The 25545-nt window shown below is 33.2% G+C and overlaps 1 protein-coding gene across 1 annotated transcript in view; it reads left to right on the top strand.

Moving 5' to 3' along the window:
* Positions 1–21860, top strand: part of LOC129222206 (mucin-2-like) — a 49107-nt gene extending 27247 nt beyond the window's left edge. The window contains exons 3-5 of the mRNA XM_054856677.1: positions 13072–13219; positions 18055–18225; positions 19260–21860. Coding sequence (XP_054712652.1) covers positions 13072–13219; positions 18055–18225; positions 19260–19415 — 475 coding nt within the window. The 3' untranslated portion in view covers positions 19416–21860. The remainder of the gene's footprint in view (positions 1–13071; positions 13220–18054; positions 18226–19259) is intronic.
* The last annotated feature ends 3685 nt before the right edge of the window (positions 21861–25545 follow it).

The raw sequence follows: 25545 nt of genomic DNA, 5'->3' as shown, positions 1-25545 counted from the left end.
TGTCTGCTAAAATAAATAAGGTGTATAACAGGGGTGGTTGTGTTATGATTATTCACTTGAAATCCAGTAGTGTTCTTTTTTATGCTTTTACCTCCCTATATCTCCAATTTTCCCCTTTTCCTCAAATGTTCAAAATTACTACTTTATTAAGGTTGTGGGTACTTGGAGCTTTCCGAAAGAGGCTTTAATCAGCAAAGGGGTAGATAGCTTAAGGAGGGTCATTCATCTTCATTTGGATCTAATAAATTGACCTAGCTAGGCCCAGTACCTGTTGCTGGTTATCAACAGGCACTGGGCATGGTATTTCTATGCAAAATATTTTGACTTAATAAACTATTTTATGAATTGTATGCATAGCAAAAGTTGTTGTTGTACATATGTATATTCAAGTAATAGGGGTCTTAGTTTTAAAAATTATTGCCCCCCCCCCCTAGCCCCATTTTGCTCTTTGAAACTTTCAGGTAATTTTTTATGAACTCACAAATCACCTGAATATTATTGCCTTTCTAAATTTAAATAATTCTAATTTCAACAATAACCCATTTTTTCCCAAAATAAAACTACTTTTGTCATAATATATGTCAACTTCTTGTGAATCTTTTCAATTTCGAAATATGGCTCTATAAATCTGAACTTGCACATTTATTGTCTATTGCAAGTTAATCAATGAAAGCTGAATAGGCTCAAGTTTGCATTCAGAGTATTTATCACTGCTTAAGCTGCTTTTGTATATTTTGAGGTGTAGAGACTGGACTGTGGACTTTCATAAACTTTTCTTACTTCCTAATTTTTAAATTTACTCGAGGACAGTTGAAATGCCTTATTGGCTGAACAGCTAATAAATACATACGAATAATTGATTTGCATACTTATAAATGATTTGCAAACCTAATATTTTTAGAACTTAATAGTGAAAACTGAAATAACTTTCTGGGTAGTGTTTTTGTCCTAACCGCCCTTATATTGTTGAAACCGGGTGGGGGGGGGGGGGAGTGACTTCAAAAAATCCTCTCTGGCAATGCCATTGAACTTGGGTATTTTAGTTTCTTCCCATAAAAGTTAAAAGCACTTATGAGAGTTTTTTTTTTTTAAGTATTAATTTGCTGATTCTAGAAAATATACAAACCTCTGACTGCTGCAACCTTTGAAAAACCTCAAAATTAAACCTCTTGGTATCTGCTTCTTTTTATGACCAAACTTTTCAAACATTTTCAGAAAAACTTTCAACGCAGTAGATCTTTCATCAAAGCATCTCTCGTTGCAGAAAAAGCAATTTTGCTTTCCTATACTTTTTTGTATTATTGCCTTATTTCTATGTGTTTGTAGTAAATGAAATCTGCATACAATATTTTTTGTACAAATTTATGATATTGCCTTGAAAACAAAATTTTTTTACCGTGAAAAGTACTTGAAAAGTGCTTGAATTTTTTTCTGCCTAAAGGGTATGAACCCTGGTTATGCTTCATTTTAGAAGAGAATCAAGGAACTAACAAAACATGAATCATTGCGACTTTCAGTTTCTTTAAAAACACTGTTTCAACCCATCTCACATTTAGATGACTACATTTCGTTAAAAAGTACACTGAAATTATTGAGATAAGTTAGGTTTTTTAAAATTAGAGATCATGGTTGCCTTGTTTGAGCTTTTTTCACAAAGACATTATTTTTCCTCTTATTAAAATAGTGTAAATGCTTTTCGCTTTTTGGCTTTAAAAAAAAATAATAAAATGTGATATTCTCCTCAACTCTTTAAATGTTTTACCATCAAATAACTAACACTTAACTACTTTCAAACGAAATATTTTTTCTTTAGAAACATAAAATTAATAAATATTATTTTTTCAAGAGATGATCCTAAGAATTAGAAAAAAAAATCGAAACTTAATTTTGAACGTTATATTAGAATGAATAGTTCTGTTTGAGCGTTCTAATAATACGGTTTTGTTTTCATTCTTGCTTATCACAAACGACACAACAACAACAACCGATGATCGCTACTGAAGCATCTGTATCACCCATATCTTTTTCAATGGGTGATTTTATTATCAAGGAAAAAGAAGACCGCCGGCAAGTTTTATGCCACGCGAGGAGGAGTGCTCAATTCCTTGGGCTGTCTCTTCCGGAATTTCGCGTATGAGTTACAGCGCATTCAGTCTGCTGAGTTATACCTGGAGCAAAACTGCGCAATGGCGCGTTCTTATTGTAAAAAATCCACCCCCTCACCAATCCCACACCGCCTTCTCAAGATCAACAATTATTTTGCTCCAAGTCCATTGTCTTTGCCCGCTCTGACCACTTAGCGGGAGACGACGAGAAAGCCAGGACGGAAAAAAAAACAAGAAATGACATTCTATTTTTTATAGCTGTTTGTTCGTTCGTTCTCGAAAAACCGCCAGATTTTTACGTCCCGATCTTATGCCGTGGTTAAACGTGAGAAATGCAAAAAGGCTGGACGTTCAGATTTTGGTCATTTTTCTTTTCAATGGAGACTGCATCCATGGTGTGCAACATAACTCCATAATTTTGGCCGCTGGATGTTATGAAATTCGACTTCATTTACATATTCTGAATATATTTCACTGAGATGACATCACTCGTGCTCGGCTTGCCCTTGCTGAAACAAATTGCTTTATTTCATACTGTTCGTACTTTAGAACAAGTAATTCTTAAAAGTGAATCTTAGTAAAAACCAAAGATGAGAAAAATGGTTGTAATTTTTTAGCAACCCAATGTTAAGATCTTGGAGGTTTGTTTTCTTTGGAAACCAAAACAAAAAATTGTGTTCAGTACAAGGACGGATACAGAGTAAGATCTTATATGATATTAGAAATAGGTGCAAGGGCTTCCTATGAATATTTTTTAAAAGAAACAAAACTGTAAGACAACTTTGATTACGCAAACGCAAGCGAAGGAATTCAGTATACCCCTTCGAAATTTTTCAAAAAGTTTCAAAGAATAAACAGTAAAAAATCACCCTCTCCTTGAACATTTCCTGGATCTGCCCTTCGCTCAGTGTATATTTTCACTTGGAATATCAACTTAACTTGTGAAAAATTTATTTCTTCTGCAATACTTGGAGCTCGGATGATTAAAATGCCCCAAAAATTTCGTTGGCAGCTGTTCCAAAAAAAATTTTAAGTCGATATTTTATTCCAAAGCGGTTTTTCTTTTTCTATATTTTAAAAGCAAAAATAGCTATTAAAGTAGGTTCATTAGTTTTTACTCGATGAAAGTTCATTTTTCCGATTTTTTGTTGCATAGTCTTACTATGGAAATAACGAAAAAAAATAAATGGCAAATGTCGTACCTGATTTCGTCTGCATGTGGAGTCTTCAAATTGAACGTAAGGAATCCAACCCCAAAAATTTTCTTGTTGAAATGAAGCAAAATGTGAACCTAATAAAAATTATGAGGATATGTCCAGAATAAGTGAGGAGAAATGTCAAAACATAATACGAGTAGTCACTAAAAATATTTTTGAATAAATTAGTCTTGAAAGCAAACAAATTGAACTAAAAGTGTGGAAGAGATTTTAGAAAAGAGTGTTGTCCCCCCCCCCCTCCTTTTTATTTTCTTTTTCCTTTTCTTTTCAAATCATTTGAACTAAAAACAATTTTTGAACAAAATTTAGTGGATAGTTGTTTTCAATCAATGCAACTGTTTAAAAAAATCCAATACAAAGTTAAACATCAGTGCTTATACCCCCCCCCCCTCCAACACCAGAATTGGAATTTTTTAGGCATTAAAGAGTTAAACCATTAAAATTTTAAACATTAAATTTTTGTAAACAAAAGCACTGAATGCTTCATAAATATTTGTAAATAAGTAGTACTTGCACTAATGTTACAAAATGTTCTGAATAAAACTTGATCCTTAAATTCATAAATTAAACTCGACCACAATTCCATTCTTAAACAATCTAATCCAATTAATTGAAAATAAACGGAATCTCAAAAACCTATAAAAATTACTTATTAGCTAGAGTCGATTTTTTTATACATAAAATGAGCTCTTTTATTATAAAATCGAAGACGTTATCTCAAAACGTTTTAGTAAGCAACCTTTTATGCTTCAAAAAAACGTCGCGCGACACGCAAGCCGTAAAGTAGTCTTGCTCGTAAATCCATAAATCTGTTTTTCATAGTTATTGCTTAATAAAATTGAAAATAAACAAGTATTAAATGTCATCAGACAATTCCAGGAGTAAATTTTCTCATTTACTTGACAAAAAAAGAACTAGCTTAGTAAGTGATGACTTTTTTTTTCTCCCTTGAGAATTATATTTCTCAAAAATACATTCACGGGAAAAAAAATAATAATTTGAACTTAGATATAGAGCTAATTTTTATATATATGTATATAGTTAAATCTCGTTATAATGAACTTCAAGGTATCGCATATTTTGGTTCGCTGTAACGGAATTTCATTTAAACATTTTAATCCTAAACTAGTTTTTGGTCTTGCACTTGTAAAGCAACTGTTGAAGGAATACAACTTCTCTTCAGAAAAACAATATTTTCCTACATTAAAAAAATTCTGAAAACTTTTTGTTTCAATTTCCAAGTTCTATCAATTTTTAAAAATCCCCCCCCCAACCCCTTTTCTAATTTATGCTGGAGGTGACACGATCGTTAATTAAAAACGTTCTAAATCAGTCTGATTCTCAACCTGTGATTCACGACCAATTTTAATGTGGTCCGCGTACAGCTATTGAAAAGTAATCTATATACCATTTTTATTGTAGTTATTAAATTTATAAAAAAAAAACTTTTGAATTAATCTCTTATCAACTAATATGATTGTTCTGAAAGCATTTCAATCGTTCGTGGTCCGTTTAGGATTCGGAATGGTACCAATTGAACCTCAGTAGCGAAAAGGACCACTGTTTTAAAATCTACGAGCACAAATGAAAAGGGCATTCTTTGCGAATACTATTATCGATTTCGTGACAAAACTAATCACTACTATTGTATGTTCGTTTTCGTCAATTAAAATTATTTCACAACTTAACAAAATTTTTATTTTAAAAGCAGGTAACTCTTATTGATTGCAAAAACTATTATTCATATCCTCAACGATTTCGTCATAGTTTTTTAAACTAACATAATGAAATCAATCGTTGCCTTTTTCTGAACAAAAGATTACAATTAAAATTTATTATTTAATTCCCCATCTATGTTATGTCTACTTAATTCCTACATTTCGAATTTTCCGAGGGGGAGGGGGGGCATTATACTCAATGTAAAGTATCCCAAAAATCCGCAAAAACCATGCCCACCTTCATGTAAGTATAGCAAGCGGGGGCAGGGGGGAGAGCAATTCACCCCCCCCCTCCACTTTAATTTTTTGGATGTTTGTCAACTTTCTCCGATAATATCAAAAGAAATTTGTGGGAAGGACACATACAGCAGATTTTTTATTAGATGATTTTTGCGCGAAAAACCGTCTTCTCACCATCCCCGCGCCAAGCCTGATCAGCGCCGTCGTGCAAATGTCTTTTGAGTGCCTTTTGAGTGGCGTTCAGCAAAACTATAGTCAACACACGGAATGAGGTTTTTTAGACATATATGACGTAGAAATACGTTTGGCTTTTGATTTATTGAAAAAACAATGAGTAAAAATGTGAATTTAATTTTGGATAACAGTGCACGTTTTTACTGCATATCTCAAAGTTATTTCGAGTTCCGTAGCTCCTCTGATATGCTAATGCGTTTTGGGGGAGAAAAAATTAAATATCAATGTTAACGGCGCTCTAAAGATCTCTTTAATCTCTCTAATTGATGAATAATTAATCAAACTTTTATGTCTGTTAAAACATCACAATAGTGCTGTCATTATTCATACTTCTAAATTGAAGTATAGAGGATACTCCACCTTAAAATCTGAAACTGAAATCATCAATAATTCTGAAATACGGAAGGCATTGAATATATCTAAAACAAAGTGTTCAAAGCTTTTTTTTTTTTTACACATCAGGGGGGGGGGGGATCGAGTAATTATGGTCAAGTCCTTAACTTTTGGAAAATTAACGGCTACACATCAGGAAGAAAAAGACTAATGTATGCATTAATTAGCATCACGTGTTTTCAGTGTAAAAGATTGCCATTTCGAGTAGCATTTTAGACACAACAAGGTAATATTTTTCCTTTTAAATAGGCATAGGCAGCAAGAGGATGATTGTTTCAATGAGCAGTGTAATTTCACCGCCACCGTTAGATAAAACCAAGGCCTGATGAACGAACGCACGGTCCGGCGCACCTCAATTTTAGGGGCTCCAAAATGTGTTAAATTTCCTTATTTCTTCCTTTTTTCTTTTTTTTTTTTTTGAAAACTTCAACATGAAAAATGTGCTGATTTTCTAGTGAGAGGGGCACCAAATTTTGCCAGGGCCTGGAGTTTGATCTGGCCCTGGATATTTTGTAAAGTTTAATTTTATTTTTTGGTTGAAGAAATTCTCCAAATTTGGAGAATTTTTGATTGGTAGAGATCGGCGCCTTTTGGATTCTGGCGCCGTCGTTTCCCGCACGACCTCACACATAGGGACGGTGCGGCCCTGAACTTCTTACATACATTTATTTAGTTTCACTATATTTTCTTTTTCTTCTATTTATTATTCGTGATTTTTTAACAATTACGGAGGCTGATTTCTTGCCACAAGCTTACTTGAAAAAATAATTATTTAGCTGGGAGAAAAAAAAACATCCTTTTTTTTAGTTGTTTGTCCTAATAGATTTAGTCTGGTAGTTTCTGTTCACTCCGTCAATTGAATTAATTTTGTAATTTTGTATGTGCAATGAACAATAACAATTAAGAGTTCAAAATATTCATATTTTTGAAGAAACATTGAAACGCTTCAATGAACACATTTTCAACTTCAATTACTGTGATATTAACAAGTTTCATTGTTGCAAGTGAAATCAATAATTCAAAATTGTATTCATGGGCACCCATATAGGGGGAGGGGGGTCAAGTGGGGGGCTCAAGTCCCCCTTAGAAACTAGAACATCCTTGCTTGTAGTACTTTTTTCTTAGCAAAAATGTAAAATTATTTCTTCTCCAATCATTAATGAATAAGTTATTAAAAATATCAAATTTTACTAACTCTAATCTGCACTGAAATTGGTTTCCACGGGGATAATATCTGAGCCCACGCCCCCCTTATAGTTTTGCATATGGGCGCCCATGATTGTATTTCTATGCAGTACGATTTGATTGGTTTGGTTATCTTATTGCTTTGCGCCACGTGCCACATAAATCCACCAGGGTAAAAGGTGCAAAATCACAGAAGCAGAAGATAACTTCTCCATTCATGTTTACATGGATGGGTGATTCCTTCTGTCAAGACCTTGTTGACGGGGGGTTGCTCGGGTTACTTACAGCTGATTGACTCTTTTCTGAGGCTGGAGTAAAGATAAGTCGATCAACACCTTCTAGGTATTCAGCGGTCGTAAATAGAAAGCGGAAAGAAGACTAAGAAATAGATATTTCAAGTTCGGAATGTAGCAAAACTATTTGGAATTTTAGAACCTTTTAGAATAAAGAATAGAAAACGTTTCAACATTTCAAAAGAACATTCCGAGCTAGCCATATAAAAATTACTATGCATTAGGCCCGTCAATTGGGCGATCAGGGGGTGGGGGGGGTTACTGAACAATTTTCGAAAATGGGATCTTAAAACCTCAATTTCAGGAGATCTTTCGTTGAAATTTTTAGGGGAAATTTAGGGGCATTTTTCCTTTTGGTGGGAGGGGGTCATTGGTATGGTGGGGGGGGGGGGGGGTGTATAGTCGGACTGATTTTGGGGTAAAGGAATCGGAGTTGGAATCGTTAGAAAACGTGCCGACTCCGACCCCGGGCTTCTTTTTTTCTTTCCTTTTCACTGATTCTCCTGGCATTTTTTAAAAACTGACTCCCAATTGGTTCGATTATATCTATAAAAAGATTCAAACGAGAAAATAACTGCCATTATGGCAATCAGCTAGGTTGAGTGTTTACCGAACTTTCTGTAGCCGTCCCCTAGTTTGCTTGCTTTTTAACTTAACTAATAGCAACTGTCAGCAAACGGTTTTGTTGCCTAACATTTTCAAGTAATCACTTTCGAATAAAAATAGAAATATAGTGTTTTGTTCGATCTCAGTTATAAAATAGTAAAAGAAACGTAACAAATTAGTAAGTCGAGGCCCGTAGATAAGGTTGAAACGTTTAAGGGTGATCGGCAAATTCCACGAAGTTCTGGCGCGAAAGCACGAATCCAAAAGATTCGATGAAATAATCTAATGTTTTTTTCTTTATTAAGACTATTTCTATAAGCTTGGTTTTCACTAAAAAGTATGGAACAAAATAAGTGTAAATGATTTTTTGATTACAACACTCAATAATTGCAGTTAATCTTAAAATCTTCATATTAAGGTTAATTCTAAAGCAGCCAATAAAATTTAAATTAAAAATTTAGCGAAGAAGAAATATAGGTACAGTAAAAACTATTCGTACAAATTTGTATACCGCCGCATTTTGTGTAAAATTAGCTCCTGACGTATATGTGCCCTATTTTCGTTGAAATTTTATTGATGAAATATAATTTAAAATATATTCGCGAAAATTTTCAGAATTAAAATACTTAACTTTGGGTGTCATCTACCAGATTGGTGTCACCCAGGGCAAACCACCCATTCTCAAGAACTTGGATTTAGAAAAAAAGCTTTTCTTTTCTCAAGTTACAGCTTTCAAAATTTGAAAGCACACGATTTGATCAATATCTATTTGTTAAACATTAAAAGGGGGCAAATTACAGATAATCCTTTTCAAATTTTTTAAAAAAGGATTTTTAAGTCATCTTACTTTTTAACTCATAATTATTAGAAAATTTGATTTTTAAATTGAATTTTTAACGTTGTATGGGTCTTGGCAGTCTTGAGTTTACAATAAAAAACAAAATGCGAAATTTTCATAAAAAGGAATTAATATTTCAATCTCTGTTTAGAGGTTTCCCCCCTTCCGATGAAGGGAGAGAGGGAGTTGAAAAAATGTTGATGTAAAATTGTTTTTAAACATTTCGTTCGTATTAACGTTGTTCACATCAGAGCGACTCTAGTTTTCTTAAACGTGATAAAACAGCACTGTGCTGCACAGAGCTTACTAAAAATAGTTCAATATACAAGGAGCCCCATGATCAAATCAAAGAAATACGTGAACTTTGGTATATCATCGCTTTAGAGCAACAGGAAGATATCTAATCTCAGAAGTAACACTAAGATATCTTACTATAGCTCTGAGGCGACGATATACTATATTAAATTCAACAACTATTTGCTTTGATAACAAGGTGCATTATAATTAGAGTCGTATTCAGAAGGTAGATTTTTCAGGTTTAAATACCCTCCGAAAATTTTCACAATTATTCCAAAAGGTGCTTTTAGGTTTTTTTTGGTCCATCATTAATTTATCTACTTATTTATTTTATTTTTTGAAGAAAAATTAAAATTAATTTTTAGAATTAGGCAAAATATGTGCTTTATATGCAGTATTTATTTTTATTGCATTTTTCCCAAAACAACACTGCATTTTTCTTCAGCTTTTGAAAATACCGGATTCTGGAAAAATCATTAAAATTCTTTCAGTTTGAAAGTGCCACCATACATTTAACGTATTTTATTTGTGTCAACAAAACATGAAATACAGCTCTAAGTGCCCGTATATGAGTACACGCATCTATTCTTTTGAGTTATTAAAAATAAATTGAATATTTAACTGGGGATATTTTATGTTTTTTTTAAATCATTTTTTTTTTCTTCATTTAACAGGATAAGTCAGATTTTAAAATTGCTCATGCCCTTAAAGTAGAATCCCTCAATTAAATAACCTATTATAAACAAAAATCAATGGAATAAAATCAAATTTGATGTGATTTAGATCCAGTGATTGGTACTTAAAAGTGTGTGGGGGGGGGGGGATGTCATAGGACTTTTGGCGGATGCAAAAAACAGACACGTAATTTTTCAGTATTTTTTGTGAGAGCAAAATATTGTATGCAGGAAAAAAGAAGGGGAATTGGAAGCTAAACATTTGGTAATAAATTTATTGAGCAGTTATGGCATGGCTTGTTTAAGTAAAACAATTGATTTACTAATATCTAAATAATGAATAAATAAACTAAAAGTTACTGTTTGTGCTAAATAATAGATTTCACGCAAAATGTGTTTGGCAAAACCCATCACCTAAAGTCTGGTTACGGCCCTAATTGTAATCCCGAAACAGGTGTTATTAGGAAAAGATTTCACCATTTTCTAGCGTGATAACACCTTTCTCTTATTCCGTTGTAAAAGATCGAGTGTATATCCGAAAAACATAGGCTTTTCCTTTGCAAGAGAAAACTAACACCATATCTACATTGCTAATAAATAGAACATTACGTCATATCTCATTATACATTTCTCCAAAAAACGCTTAGTAAGTCCAGCAGATGTGATTTCTTCTAATGTCAACTTGGCAGCATTTTCGTTGCAAGGCATCATAACTAACGATAGCAAAATCATGATGTAGCATTTTTTCCTTTTTTTCCTTGATCTAAATATGCTGCTATTTCCTGCGAAATAGAACATGCAGTTCCAGCTTATAAAGGAAAAAAAAACTATAAGAGGCTGTGAGGCTCGTTATTTGAGGGAGGGGGGGGGGGAGTCCATTGTTCTTCCTGGCTACTGAAAAATCAATGATTTTACATATAAGTGGACGTGATTTTTTTTGCCCGATAAAATTTGCATCGGGTAAGGGAGTGTTTTGAGGGGTAGTTTTCTCTATTTCGTGGGTCTCGCTCTTTAGGGGGAGGAACTTGTGGTATTGAGGGGGGGGGGAGTGGGCCCTTGCTCTTGAGCGGGATGGGCACCCCTGCGTTTTAGTGTTTCTCGTCTTAGAAGTTCAAAATACCTTCCAAAACTTTTTATTATTATTTTTTTTATTATCGTTCTTTTCCAAATTTACCAAAGCGCGCAATTGAGACATTCGCCAGTTTAATTACTTAGGAAAGTAATTAAATAACATTACAGAAACATTTCGCGGTTCGACAAATTGAAGCAAATTAAGTAAAATCTTTCTGATACAGTTGCTTTAAGTTAAAATTTTTTTTTTTTTAGGAACTAAGTGGATGTGATCAGGAGAGTGCACGGGGGGGGGGGGGGGGGGAAGAAGGGACACCTGTTGGCGGGTCCAAGCCTAAAGGGGGCTCAATATTTTCAAAAATAGGGGTGAAATATAGGGGTGAACAATATGGAGAGGGCCCGTAAAAGTCATTTGTGACGGGCACCAAAATTTTCATGCACGCCCCTGGTTGTGATTCGATGCTGTAGCAGGGTTTAAGCTGGGTTCAAAAGTTCTTTAGCATAAAAACTAAAATTGAGGGGAAAATGTTAGAAAAATGCTAAAATGTTACACATTCTCATATATTTATATATGCCTCCGTGTGTTTCATCTCCAGTTGAAAATAAAATTCATATTTCATCCATGACATCTTTGAAGAAATAAGTACAACAGCTATTTTTTTAAAACATAAAATAAAAAAAGAAAACACGATTGATGTTTAGAACGTTGCAGTCTCCTCCCATGGGTGCAAGTTTGGTGATGTGTTCAAGACGGAAAATATTTTGAGCCCCCCCCCCCCCCCCCCCACATGCGTGCTTGAGTAAAAATTTACGATCATAAATGTTGTAGATTTTGAGTATGGCAGTTTTGGAATCTGTGTTTACTTTGAACTTTTCACTTTTGACTTTTCTAACAATATGGACCTAGTAGTTTTAATTGTAACATTTAAGACATTGATATCGTAGTTCCAAAAACCACCAATAATAGGGGATCTGGGGGCTTTCCCCGAATTCAAAAACTTCAATTTTTTTAAAATTGAAGTCTAAAAAGCGCAATGATAGGCCATTTTGGTAAAGTTCAGAGAAAGGAGAGGTTCAGGGTCCCAAAATCACAATATTGGGTGATCTTCAAAAATATTATAGAAAGAGGGAGGGGGCGCTGGCTCTCCCCGAAATTGAAGCTTTAAAAACGAAATTGTACTCCCTCTTTCATAACATTTACACGCTTTTTGAATGCATTATCGAAGGGACGGAGTTAAAGAACTCTCCTTCGGCAATATTTCGAAATTGAAGTTCCAAAAACGCAATTTTAGATGATGTTGGATGATGTTAGGAGTAAAAGCAATCGGGGCTCCAAGCCATTTGTTTTTTTGCCAATCTTAAATCTTTTTATTGCAGCAATAAAATCGCTTGGGACATAAGATTTTCACTTTTGCAACATAAATTAGTTTTGATCGGAAAGTCTTCCCAAGATAGCGCAAACAAACCAGAAAAGAAAGAAAGGTGGGGGAAGGGTATGGGCGATTAATGAACTGGCAAATGAGAAAAAAAAACGAAAGGACACACACCTCCAAAAGCACGTTGCAAACAAAACAAGCTCATGGCGGAAAATCAAGAGAATGTCCATGCAAATTCGTGGTTATGGAAAGGTCCAGCAATTAAAGCATATTTTTCGAACACTCAATTTTTCTTTTTTTAGTAAAAACTGAAGGAAAGTAATCGAATTCTTTCCGTCCCGACCTCCGTCTCGGAGATTTTGTCCAAGACGGAAATCCGTCCTGAGACGGAAGGTCTTGCACCCATGTCTCCTCCTAATAAAGCAGTTTTTGGGGGGACATAATGCTAGATAAGATTAATAGTTATTGAACTTAATTGTAGTTTAAACATCTTAGCTAAGATTTAAAAAAGATTAAGTTGATTATCGCCATACATGTTTCCTTTCTAGGACCATAGATTTCTTCTTCTTCTTTTTTTAAATTAATTTATTTTTTATTTGAGCAAAAAAAGCGAAAATGCATTGCTTTATTTTCGCAATTCAGATAGTGTTTTCGCATTATGCGAAAAATGCTACCGTAGCGGAAACTCTGTGCTGTAGAAAACAATTTTCAGTTGAAAATTTTTCTCGACGAAGAAATAACATTAGATGTTTCAAGTAAAGTTATCAAATTAATTGATGAAGGATATTTTATGAAGTGTTCTCATTATTTATGTTTCTCCACAGCGGCATGGAACAAGTATGGCAGTGTGAATTTAGAAATTTCTTTTCCCAATTTACACCACATGCATGGATGTTGTTACCTGTCGTTCAGAAACCAGCGGGCATATGGAACGCCAATGTTGATTCTGCGAAAGTGAGGTTTTGTTGTGAGGTAAGTCGATCTTTTTTCTTTAATAAAAGATGAACCGGCAAACAATAATTTTAAAACTGGTGTTTTATCACTGGTGTCTTGGTCTCCCTCTCTAAACGCCACCACAGACAGCCTAATTAAAACTAAGTTTCGGGGACATGTACATTCTCTGACTCATTACCAGGGCCGGATTTAGGGGAGGGCAAGCGGGGCTATTGCCCCGGGGCCTCCACAACAAAGGGGTCCCCACAATAAAATTTTTACAAAATATCCTAACTTTCACTGGTCGAAAATATCGGATATATACATATATATTAAAATATCGGATATTTTTGAAAATATGATCTTTTCGAACTCTGGTTAGGGGCCTCCACTTCTTCGTTGCCCCGGGACCTCCACACTTCTAAATCCGGCCCTACTCATTACCGCAGCCAGAAATACCTTCTCTGGAGGGGTTTTTTGATCGACAATAACTTCTGGGTTTTTTTTTAAATCAATTTTTACCAACTGAAGGAGTTTTTTTTGGTCAAATATACCTACTGGAAGAGATTTTTCGATCAAAAATATCTTCTAAAGTGTTTTTTTGATCAAAAAATACCTTCTGAAGGTTTTTTTTTTATTTGATCAAAACAGCCCTTTCATATGCATAAACTACTGTATTAGAATTTGCATTTTGTTGAAACAAATGCCTCTAGGAGGGTTTTCACCCTCCCTTCGCTTCGCCACTGCCTGACTTATTAATATGTAGCTTACCTAATGAAGATCAAATATATAAATTTTAGTAAGAAACTGATAACATGTTGCGATTCGAATAACCGAAACATAAAACTCAACTTAAATTACTTAGAGATATACGTTGACAAAGCTCGTGTATTTGGTTTTGTTAATCCGTTATTACTGGTTCTTGATCTCTTGGCATAATGTAACACGACATAGTTATGTTGTGTTCGTGTGAAACCCTGCTTCAGTTAAAATATACCCCCCCCCCCGTTCCGGTTTACTCCCTCACGCCAGTTTATCGTTTTTGAGGAAATGAAATCATATGTAAATAAAAGAACTTTTCCTGAAAATTTAAATCGAGCATTTTAAATGTTACCTGAATCGAAGATCGGTGAGATAAGAAGGCAAATAGCATTATAACAGGTAAAAGGTTATAATGCTTCACTAATCTCACTTTTATTGCTGCCGTTTTTTTTTTTTTTTAAATCTTAAATTACCTTTGAAGAAAAGAAAACAAAATTACATCGATCGAAACATATACCGCATGTCCAAAAAAAAAAATAAGATCTCGGCTCACTCACATAACACCGGCAATCGTAAAACGTGTTTTTTTTTTTCCCCCCAACTATCACAAAAGGTCCGAAACCTTTTATCCACAAATCTTTGAAGATTTGCGCCTTATCCCTAGCTTTAATGGTCACAATAGAGAGATACAATTCAGAAGGGAAAACAACACTCCCCAGGAGCAATTCTCGGGAGTCTACAATTAGGATTGGTGCTACAAAAGGAAGCACAGCAGTCGAAGGAGATGACCAGTTGTAAATCAGGATGTTTTTGTTCTAAGCGCCATCCAGTCTGCCAGTAGACCAACCGGCTCGTTGAAAGCTATAAGATTTAAAAGAAACTGACACATACTTGTCAAGCCTGCTAATTTGTCAATCCCATTTTGATTGGAACTTAAATCCGTCCGTTATTTTTATTCTTTTTTCTAAAAGAAAAAAAATTGCGCAAGCCAGATTTTCATTTCAAATAAGATCTCAAGTGAGGTAGAGTATGAAATTCCGTCTATTTTAGTTTTATCTTTGAAAATTTTTTTGATTAAATGAAACAAAAGTTTTTAACGTTATTTCCATACATAGGTGCTCCCCCACCCCAAAAAAAAAGCAAGATAACCATCCCCCTCCCCAAAGAAAAATATCTGAAACCAGCTCTAAAAATTTCAAGGCAGTCTGCACCATGACCCCCCCCCCCTGTTTGGGCACATCTGCATGCATATATATAAAACCAATTTTTCAAGTTCCAATACAGTATTAGCATTTTTAAATCAAAATCCAGAGCATAAATCTCTCTCCCCCCTCCCCCCAGCAAACGGAGAAAAATGAAATTTATGTCACCGAACGAAAGAATGCTTCGTCCTGTGGTACTTGTTTTTTTCATAAATAAAAAAACTAAAAATATATGTACTACTTACGAAATTTGGGTTTCTGGCAAAATGACAAGTTAATCCAAAAACTTCGGAAATAGCTCATTGGTCATAACCAAATTGGTCAGGATTTAAATATACTCATTAAAAACTTGCACATGAAAATTGATGTCTGGATGGGAAAATGTTATTGCTTTAACTTTGCTCGTGAAAATTGCGAGTTGAGCAAATTTTGACACAATTGCGTTTTTCATGCTCATGGAAATTGCGGGATGAGTACTGAGATGCTAACGTAACGATTATTTGCTTGATTAAAATGCTATGTTGTAGTAGTAAAATACAATAGGAGTATTCGCTAGTAATTAAAAAGAAATTTGCACATCAAGTGAGTGTGAACCCAATATTTTAAGTTTGATTCGTTCAAGTGCATTGTTTCGAGTTTTCGGAAAAGCGCAAACAGTACCGCATTTAAATTAATAATTTTTTAAAAAAATCAGCTAGATATTCTTTTAATCTGCAATACAAATGTTGGGAAAACAATCTAAACAATGAAAATAAAAGCAGAGAAGTTTTCCGTGAAAAATTACTAAATTAACGAGGGTTATGCAAATATTTTCCCCATGAAAGTAAAGCTGTAAGATTAGACATTTCTAGCTCTAGCACCTATCTCTTTTGCTCGAACCGTTAGTAGTCAAACATAGAAATACTTTTATCGTTACATCTAAACTAATAGTCTAATCAGTGCAATTTTTTATCTGGATCACGTTTCTATTTTATTTTTTCCTCTCATATGTTCTTCTACAAGCAGGGGTGCCCACAAGGAGGGATTATGTCGCACAGGCCCGTGTCCAGGTTTTCATAAAGGGAGGGGTTTTAAAGCTTCTACATCCTTTCCCAAGGGGGGGGGGGAGTTTAACTGTTCTCCCCCCCAGAAGAATAATTCTGGCTGCGCAAATAGCAACAGTATTCCTTCATACATTTTTTTTAATCAAACCTTGTTTGTTTCTTTTTTAATCAAGTCTGTTTACTATGCAGTATATTGTAATTAGTATTAAAAACCGCCCATAGATTCTTTTACAATGTATCATGTATATTAAGTTTCATATTCTGAAATAATGCTTAATAAACCAAACAAGAAAAAGCTTATTGTAGAAGCAAATTACATTTCCAAAGACAAGCAATGCATATTCATTGCTGCAACATATACTGAATTCATCATAACCTCCTTAAGCAATATTAATGCAGTTGATGCTTTGTGTTGATAAATCATTCACCAATCCCCCTCCCCATAGTTTTTCCGAAATGTTATTCCAGTTGTTGAAGCTCTAACAGTCTTAAATTGCAGAAAAACTTCAGAGAGAATTTTTTTTTTTTTTAAAGCACTCTTCATACAAACTTTTACATTAAAGTTATAAAAGTCAACTAAGCATTTTCTTCTTTTTGCTTATAATATTTTCTCCAATGGGAGGGGTTTAACCCCTAAAACCCTCCCCTTGGACACGGCTCTGATGTCGCAAATTGCGCCATCAAATAGGGAAGGGGAGGGATATACATTTTTTTCAGTAATTTAAATTTATTTATTTTTAATTTAAAGAATTTTAATTTTATTTCTTTGTATTTTATTTCATTTATTTATTTAGTTTGTGTGTGTGTGTCATAAGCGTGGCACAGAACTTTTCTAATAAAATAATAATAATAATTTAAAATAAATAAATAAAAAACATTTTAAAAAATAAAATAAAAAAGAGAGTTAAAAAATTAAAAAAATTAAAAAGGCAAAGAGGGTTGAGAAAAGGGGGGGGGGGGTCGGCACCCCTGGTCCACACGCTATTTTATTTCTTTCAAATTAGATAAATAAATACCACAATTTTTATATGGGGGTACTACTTTTGGGTGAATAAATTTTCAAATTAAACCTGGTAAATTCCTATACATGCAAAAATTACATTCCCTTTCTTTTAAGGAATATGAACACAGAAATTCAGAGATAATACTTTGTAATTTGTGTAAGTAATAAGAATATGTTTTAACAAGGTTAAAACTATCCGAAAAATATTTCATAAAATAAGGTTATAACACTGCTGAAATAGAATGTTAACAAGCTTTTCGAGTTTCCAGCCCTCAATTTCAAAAATTGAAACCTTCGGTTTTGAGCATGAATTAACATAGGTCTTCTCTTATAATGCAGCCAAATAGTTAACTATGTTCTATCAATCTGAGCTCTGTAGATAATTATCAACTCAATTTTTCCCTCATTTGATTTGTTTTGACAGAAGGAAGAGAAATTGCCGATTGTTAGCAAATGTTTCCTGGGTCAATTTTTCATTGATGTCATTATGACTAACTTTTGACGATTAAAAAAAAACATTAAGTTTTTGACTTTCATTCTGAGAATTTTTCAGATTTATCAATAACAGAGCTTTTTTTTTATGATTACTCTTTTGAGATTAAGTAATGTAAAACTTTCTATTGGATAGAACAAGCCTGCTTGAGTTAAGACCTGAAAAATATATGAATAAAATAAAAAAACTGCAGACTATTTGTAAATATGGCAACAAAAATTTCCTTCTATAAATAAATATTAAAAGCAACCATTGTCATACTAATCTAAAAAATCAGAGCAACATCAAGTTTGCTCAAGTAAGGATAATAAGCTATTTGTGATTGCTCAAAAACAATGCTCGTGTCTCTACATTTTTATGTTATTTTGCAGGATTGTGGTCATGGGTGGACTTCAATGAAAGGTAGAGTAGCTTTCTGGTTTATCCTGAATCCCGCGACTGGAGAAGGCGTTGTCTGTCTTAAGCTTTATGGACAACAGTGTGACCGATGTAAAACTGGAAACTACGAACCTGCAATGTGGTATCCAGAAGAAGTAGTTAAAGTAAGTTAACAAGCTAATGTTTATTCAAACCAACAACTTTGTTAGTTAGAATAAGTGTTAAATTCAAAAATCTGCTTCTTTCAAGACTTAACGAGAAAGCACAAATTTCATAAGCTGCAATAAATAGTCATAAGGAGTTGTAAAATTCCAGAGCAAAAAAAAAAAAAAAATAATAATAATAAAAAAAAAAATAAATAAATAATGGGAGTTAGTTGAAGGGCCACCAAGACAGGATTTTCCCTGGTAAAGCTCTAAATACTTCTTACATAAGTACATCAGTATACGTTTTTGCTCATGATGATTTGAGTAAAATACTGTATTTCTTCAGCTAGTTGCATGCAGTGCTAAAAAGCAGCCATTTATATTACTTTGTGTATTTTTTTTTTAAAGTTACATTGCACATAGTACAGTTAAACCTCAAAGGCAGCTTGTAGGAGGGAGGGGGGGGGGACGCCCTCTCACTTTCCTAAGTAAAGGAGGCTGTGCCCTCTCCACTTTGTTCAAAATTAATGATAAATTGAAAAATGATATAACTGATAGATTCACATATGGTAAAGAAGAGGAATTGACTTAATGAGTGGGGTTTAGAATTTTCTCATGTTTATTATTTCATAAAGAATAAACTGGAGATTTGAACTGGAAGGAGAGAGTTTACTGTTGCAAATCTGCCCCTATCTTTGAAGCTGTCTCTAATTTTTTAGGGAAGGTCATTTTATCAATAATGACCTCAAAGTTCAATTGCCCACTTTTTAAAAACATTTTGGCAGCTTTAGGGGTACCGCCCACCTAACTTGTTTCTTCCCTCTACCTTCATGACTCCAACTTTTTTTCGTGTACCAGCAACCTAGGTTACCTGCATTAACATCAAAAGAAGCAGAAATATAGATTTATACATATCGTCGCCTCAAAGCAACAGAAAGATAGCTCAGGGATTAGATATCTTACTGTTGCTCTGAGGCAGTGGTATAATCCATGCTCAAGTAATGAATAAAATCAATTAAAAATAAGTAAAATATATTGTTTTCCATCTTTAGGTATTAGTCAACATTTACAACAGAGTTGGACAAGTATACTACGGGTTTCAGCAAGCACCTTATCATCGAGCAAGACGTCCAGGGAAACCAAGAACTCCACACAATAGTGATCTTTGCCAAGCTTGTAAAGATGGAGTTTGCGCTGAGAGAAGATAGAAAAGGAACGAAACTCTTAAGTTTAAAAAGCATTCCAAAGATTTATCAAAGATCATGTTTTAATGGATTTTTGAATCTATCATTCTTTTTATGTGATTTCATTTAAAACATTCCAAGAACTCTTTTTTTTGTTCATACAATTCTTCATTTCTTGATATATTGTGAACTATTATAAGTGCCTTTGAGTCACAATGTTATTTTTTCATGAAATTTTTCTTAATGCAACAAACATAAGGCGTTTATTGGGTCCTGTGTTAAGTTTTGTGCGTTGTGATTCAAAACTGCAAATTTTATTTTAAAACACATTCCAAACATCTGTCAAATATCATGCTTTAATGTATTTTTGAATCTTTTTTATGTGATTTCATTTAAAGCAAATCTTGTGAACTATTATAATATCATAACAGCCTTAGAGCCACAAATGTTACTTGTTTCATGAAAAATGCAACATAAGGCATCAATAAATGTTGACATTGAAAACTGCAAAATTGTATTTTTAAACACGTTCCAAACCTCTATCAAATATCACGCTTCTATGTATTTTTCAATCTATCATTCTTTTTATGTGATTTCATTTAAAGTATCCACATAAGGATTTTTTTTCTTTTCATTTATACCAATTCATTTCTTGATGTATCGTGAATTATTCTGTATTCTGTCGAGGGAAGGTAAAGTGCAGCAAATTTGCAAATTTCAGTTTTGTGCATTTTTGTCATCTTTTTTACTAAAGCTTTATTGTACAAGTTTGTTAATTCGGTTTCCGCTGAAAATAAACGCACCAAAAAAAAAAAAAAAAAAAAAAACCCAATTCAAACATTTCCAAATGTCTCAAAACCTTATTTCTGCAGATACTGCACTTTACCTTCCCACAGCAGTGTTACATTATCAGAAGTGCCTTAGAGTTATGATTATTTTATTTCATGAAAAATTTCTTTATGCTTCCTATGAGGCAGTGAGAAGCAAAAGGATGTTAAAGTGGACATCTTCAAGTTTTGAGTAAAACACGTTTAAAGATAAAATTCTAGGTAGGCTTTCACTGAATTTTTTTCTAAATCATGCTATATAGCAGCAACTACCAGGGCTACTAGTATCATCTCTTGTCCCAAGACAGGAGAGGTTCACCTACCATGTGTACTGGTTATCTCCAAATTTTTAATTTTGCCACTTACATCCTTTTGCATCTCACTGCCTCATATGGCATCTGTTTTGATAAATGCTTTCATCAAATTTTTTTTTAAGAAACACATTCTAAACCTCCATCAAATATCATACTTTTATGTATTTTTGCATCCTTTACATGTTATTTCATTTTAAACATTCCAAGAAGTATCTGTGTATGTTGTATTGATAATTTTTCATTTCTTGGTATTTAATGACTTATTCCAATGAGTGCCTTAAATTAAAAGCGTTGCCTTCTTTCATAACTAATGCGAGCCATTGTATTCATTTTTTTCAGCATAAAATAAGGCACATGTTGTTATTCTTTGTTGTGTATGTTTTATGTGAGTCCATTTTCATATTTTCAAAAGCCTTCGTGCAATATTAAATGTCTGATAAATTAAAAAACGTCCCTCAAATTTGATGAAATTGTTAATAATTTAGAGAAACCTTTAAAAACATATGAATCTAAGCAAAATTTTAGCTGCAATTGCAACAAATGGAAAATCAACTTCATTGCCATCTTTTCAAAATAGAGCATACAACAAACTACCTTTCATGCAAACATTTCAAATAGTGTTTTAAACTGCAACTGCACAATAAACAATAATTTGAAACTTTCCTCATTTCTAGAACTCAACTAGGCAATTTTATTTATTTCTTTGTTTTTATGCTTACTTTTTTGGCCATTTGTTCCCTCCTCTAAAGTTCACGGCAACATAAACATGCAAATGTTGGGACCTTACAGTGACCTCCTTTCAAAGTGCCCTTGCATAAAATATATATTGACATTAGAAGATAGATTTAAAAAAAAAATAAATGTTTGAAAGTAAAACTCACTGCAATTGTAAAAGAAAAGAAGTTTTTTTTACAGAAATTTACACTTAATATAAAAAGATAAGTAGGAACAGAATGTTAATCTACGGCAATGAAACCGTAAATATTAACAAATGATTCTTATGTAAAGCACCATTATTTTGTTTCTCTAAGAACAAGTTTTTAATACCACATTTATTACAAAAATTGCAAATTTCTAGGTTATCAAGGTATTTAAATTTTATATCAAGAATACGGCTCTTTTAGGTGCAATATTAATCACATAATTCTCATGGATTCTGTTTTTTTTTTCCATTCATCACTTCTTGCAATGCATTAAGGTTTGCAACATTTTTTGCTAGCATGATTTTCAGTTGTCCAAAGGGCAATGTAACTTTAAAAATGTATGTGATAGTTTAATGGTTACTATGTTTTTGAAATGTGATTCATGAAGTTAATGTTAAATGATGAATAAAATTATTTTACCAATATGTTTATGCAGGTTATGTTCAATAATATCTTTACAAGAAATCCCTGCAAAAAGTTAGAGGTATAATTAACAAAAGAGTAATAAATGAAAAGTATATAAAGGGTATAAGTAATCAAGCACATAAGGTCACTTTTGAAAAGTCCCGGTTGACCTAGTAAGCAACATGATCTCCATGCCTGCTTTTAAGATCACTTTGGGAAGTATTTCTAAAAAAAAGAACACTTAAATTCTTCTATCAGCAGTTCTTTTAAATTTTTTCGTGAAGCATTCTTTCTGGTCCCTTTTCTTGCATAAACAAAAAAAGTTATCTTAACATTCAGCTTTTAAAGTTACAAATAAACACAGACATATGACCCGAACAGGATGAAAAACACTGAAATTGCACGGCTGTGTGAACTAACACAACACTGTTACTATATTGCACTAATCCTGAAAGCTCTCCCATGTATTTTTGTGTCTATATAGCAAACTATTTTAATTGGATGCATGAAAACAACTGGAACACATTAAATTTAGTTTCCAATGCCCCTTCGTTTTTTCTGCACACAGTATTTTGTTCTCGCGAAAAATACTGAAAAATCACATCCCAAAACCAGAGCCAAGACTTAATTTCTAGCACTAGAATTAAAGGGAGTATAAATAGCCTGATATTTGTCTAAAGTGCTAATTTGTATAAAATTGCAAATAATGCAAGGTCCTACATAAACTGAGCCCTGTGAGTGAAAAAGTAGGATGTAGCGGGAGGTGAAAAAGTAGGCTGTAACAGAGGAGGTGAAAAAGTAGGACATAACAGGGGACCTGAGGTCTCAGAGACTGCTCTATTTAGAAATTTTTTTAAAATCATGTAATTAAGATATATTCCTATATTTTCTCTTAGATGTTCTTTGAACTTTTATTAACACAGGGAAAAATTGGTTTTTGAATTTTAAATTGAAATACACCTTTTCCGAGGAAATTTTTTAGAGTCTTAAGATTTTTTAAGAAAATCATGTGCTGCAGTAAATTACTAACTACTCGTATTCAATATGAATCAATTATTTTTTAATGATTTCATTGGTGTTCTTTGATATATACAGAACATTTTGGTACGAGAAAGTTGATTATATAACGTTACGGGAACATTTTGACAGCCCTTTAACTATTAGTATTTCGAGGAATAATTCAGCCTTCATTGTATCTAGAACATCGTTGCGTAATGTTTGTGAACATTTCAAACAACTCTCAACCTCATCTAGAATATTTTGAATCTCTTTGGCATATTGCGGGTAAGATAAATGAACCTGGATAAGATAAATGAATCTATATCCACGGTTTTAATGTTAAGAGCGATGCCTACTACTGACGAAAATAGTAACACTGAAGGGAAGAAAATTATAACTGAAGGGAAGGTGCGGTCTCACAGACCACTTCTAAAGAGTGCAATGAAATTTAAACCAGATACACTTGCCTAAAGATATTGATAAGCAAGGGGGGGGGGGGTGTTCAAGGTCACAAAACAAAAAGCTGTTGGGGGAAACCATTCCATCGGACTGAAAATGAAATAGGGGTGATCGGATGAACTTTTGAGCGGTCTGTGAGACCCCACCTCCCCTGTTAAGGGTTAAGTTTTAACTGCAATGAGTATTAAAGCACTAACAGTGCAGTATAATAAATATATTGTTATTCACAAATAAATATGTTTCACAATCAAAAGAAAGTAAATTATTCTGCATTTCTCCTAGCTTCATGGTTTGTATAACAATAGCATTTTCAAGAGCAATCTGGCACTTTTTTTATTTGCAGTGTGAATACTAATTTTTATTTAAAAACTTCAAAATAAGGAAAGACAAAAAAATATTTCAAAATTTAAATTTCTTAAAAATTTTTAGGTTTGCAAGGTGAAACTGAAGGCTTTTTAAACTACAAAACTTATTGCATGCTTCTGACAAGTTGACCGGTTTGCGTTATATAGTTCGGCGTTATAAAGATATTACACTGTACTATGAAAAATATTTTCAGCTCTTATATATTTATCAAGTAATTAATCATTGCAGCAACTTTTAACTAAATAAAAAAAAAAATCATCTAATACCTCTACATTTTAAATAACATGTATATTAAGAAGTTGAAACATGAATTTTTTTGCCACTTTCAAAATCAAATCTGGAAGAACAGAATCACTGCTATATCAAAACATGTTAAAATCATCCTTTAACATAATCATTCTCGCCATTTTATAATTAGTTTTCGGACAGCATATTGTCACCTCAGAGCAACAGTAAGATATCTTAGTGTCATTTCTGGGATTAGATATTTTGCTGTTGCTCTGATGTGACAATAGGTTAAAAATTAATATATTTATAATTATGTTGAAAACTGCAAGATACAATAAATTCTAAAATTATGTCGCACCAAGAAGTGAAGGAATCTGTCTGGGAAAATGAGGAAATCGAAGTGCCAAATTTAGCCTCTTCAATAGAAGTTCTCTTGATGTCATAAGCTGTGATTTAAGAGCAAAGAGGAGATAATGTTAGAACTTTAAAATATGTGGAACTATGATCTATTTTTTCTTTCAAATTCTTTTAACACACAATAGAACAATGTTTACAGAAAAATGGTGACTATAGTTTCCCCAACTATGCAGCATATTTCTTGAATAAACTATGTTTTGACGATTAGCTATAATTTTGTCAGGTATTCTTTGTTCTAAAGCAGTTATTTGGTGCGGCAAAGGTTATATCCATTTTCCTTGTGTTAAATATCATAAAATTGTACAGTTGATCATAAATTAATTTTTAACAAGTGTTTATTATTATTTGTGTGGAAAAAGTTATCTGATAATGAGCAACTCTGTTTTCAATATGTGATGAGTGGAGGAAGCGATGCAATAAAATAGTTTACACTTTGCTTGGAAAAAAAAAAAATTCTTACCCCCCTCTCCTCACAACTGAAATTGCTAAAAAAAACATTATACTATATCAATACCTCTTCTACCAATTTTTCTTTAAAAAAACCTTGTGTTTTGTTGTGTTGAGAAAAAATCTTAGCTGTTTCAACAATGATGGAAAAATACTCAGTTAGACAAATTTGTTAAGCAATATATTTGTAAAATGCATTCAATTGATTGAGCATTCAATGCATTTCCTTTTATGAGCGGCAGTTACTTCAATCTGTGTTGACTATGCAACAATTACATCAATTTTTATAATCACATTATTTTAACAGCTAAAAATAAAGGTATTAAAATTGAAAGAGAGAGAGAGGAGGGGGGGGGGGGAGGAGGTAGTGAATGCCATTTGAAAATTCAAAAATATATTCCTAAAACTGTCTTAGGCTGTTAATGAAATTATGTGCAGTTGAAGGGCTGGGAGCAAGAATGTGATATGCCACATGATGTGAATTTTTCAGCAGGCCAATTTCCAACTTATAAAAGATATTTGTAGAATATTTCGAAGGTATTATACATTCTATATTCTGCAATATTAAAACCAGATATGCTTTTCTCCAAATGATATAGTCCATAGTCATATTTATTTCAATTTTAGTTATGAGAAACAACTTTCGATCAAAAAGTCACTCTTTGTGGCTTGTCACATTTCTGCCCCAAGCCCTTCAGTTGATCTGTAGAAGTGAGAGAGCAAAACATTTTTTTCAGTTGCGGTGGGTACACATAAATACACTACATAA

This window comes from Uloborus diversus, chromosome 5 (assembly GCF_026930045.1).
Source record: "Uloborus diversus isolate 005 chromosome 5, Udiv.v.3.1, whole genome shotgun sequence".
In the NCBI taxonomy this organism is placed as follows: Eukaryota; Metazoa; Arthropoda; class Arachnida; order Araneae; family Uloboridae; genus Uloborus; species Uloborus diversus.
The sequence above is the reverse complement of the archived record's forward strand: the minus strand, read 5'-3'. Positions and strand labels throughout refer to the sequence as shown.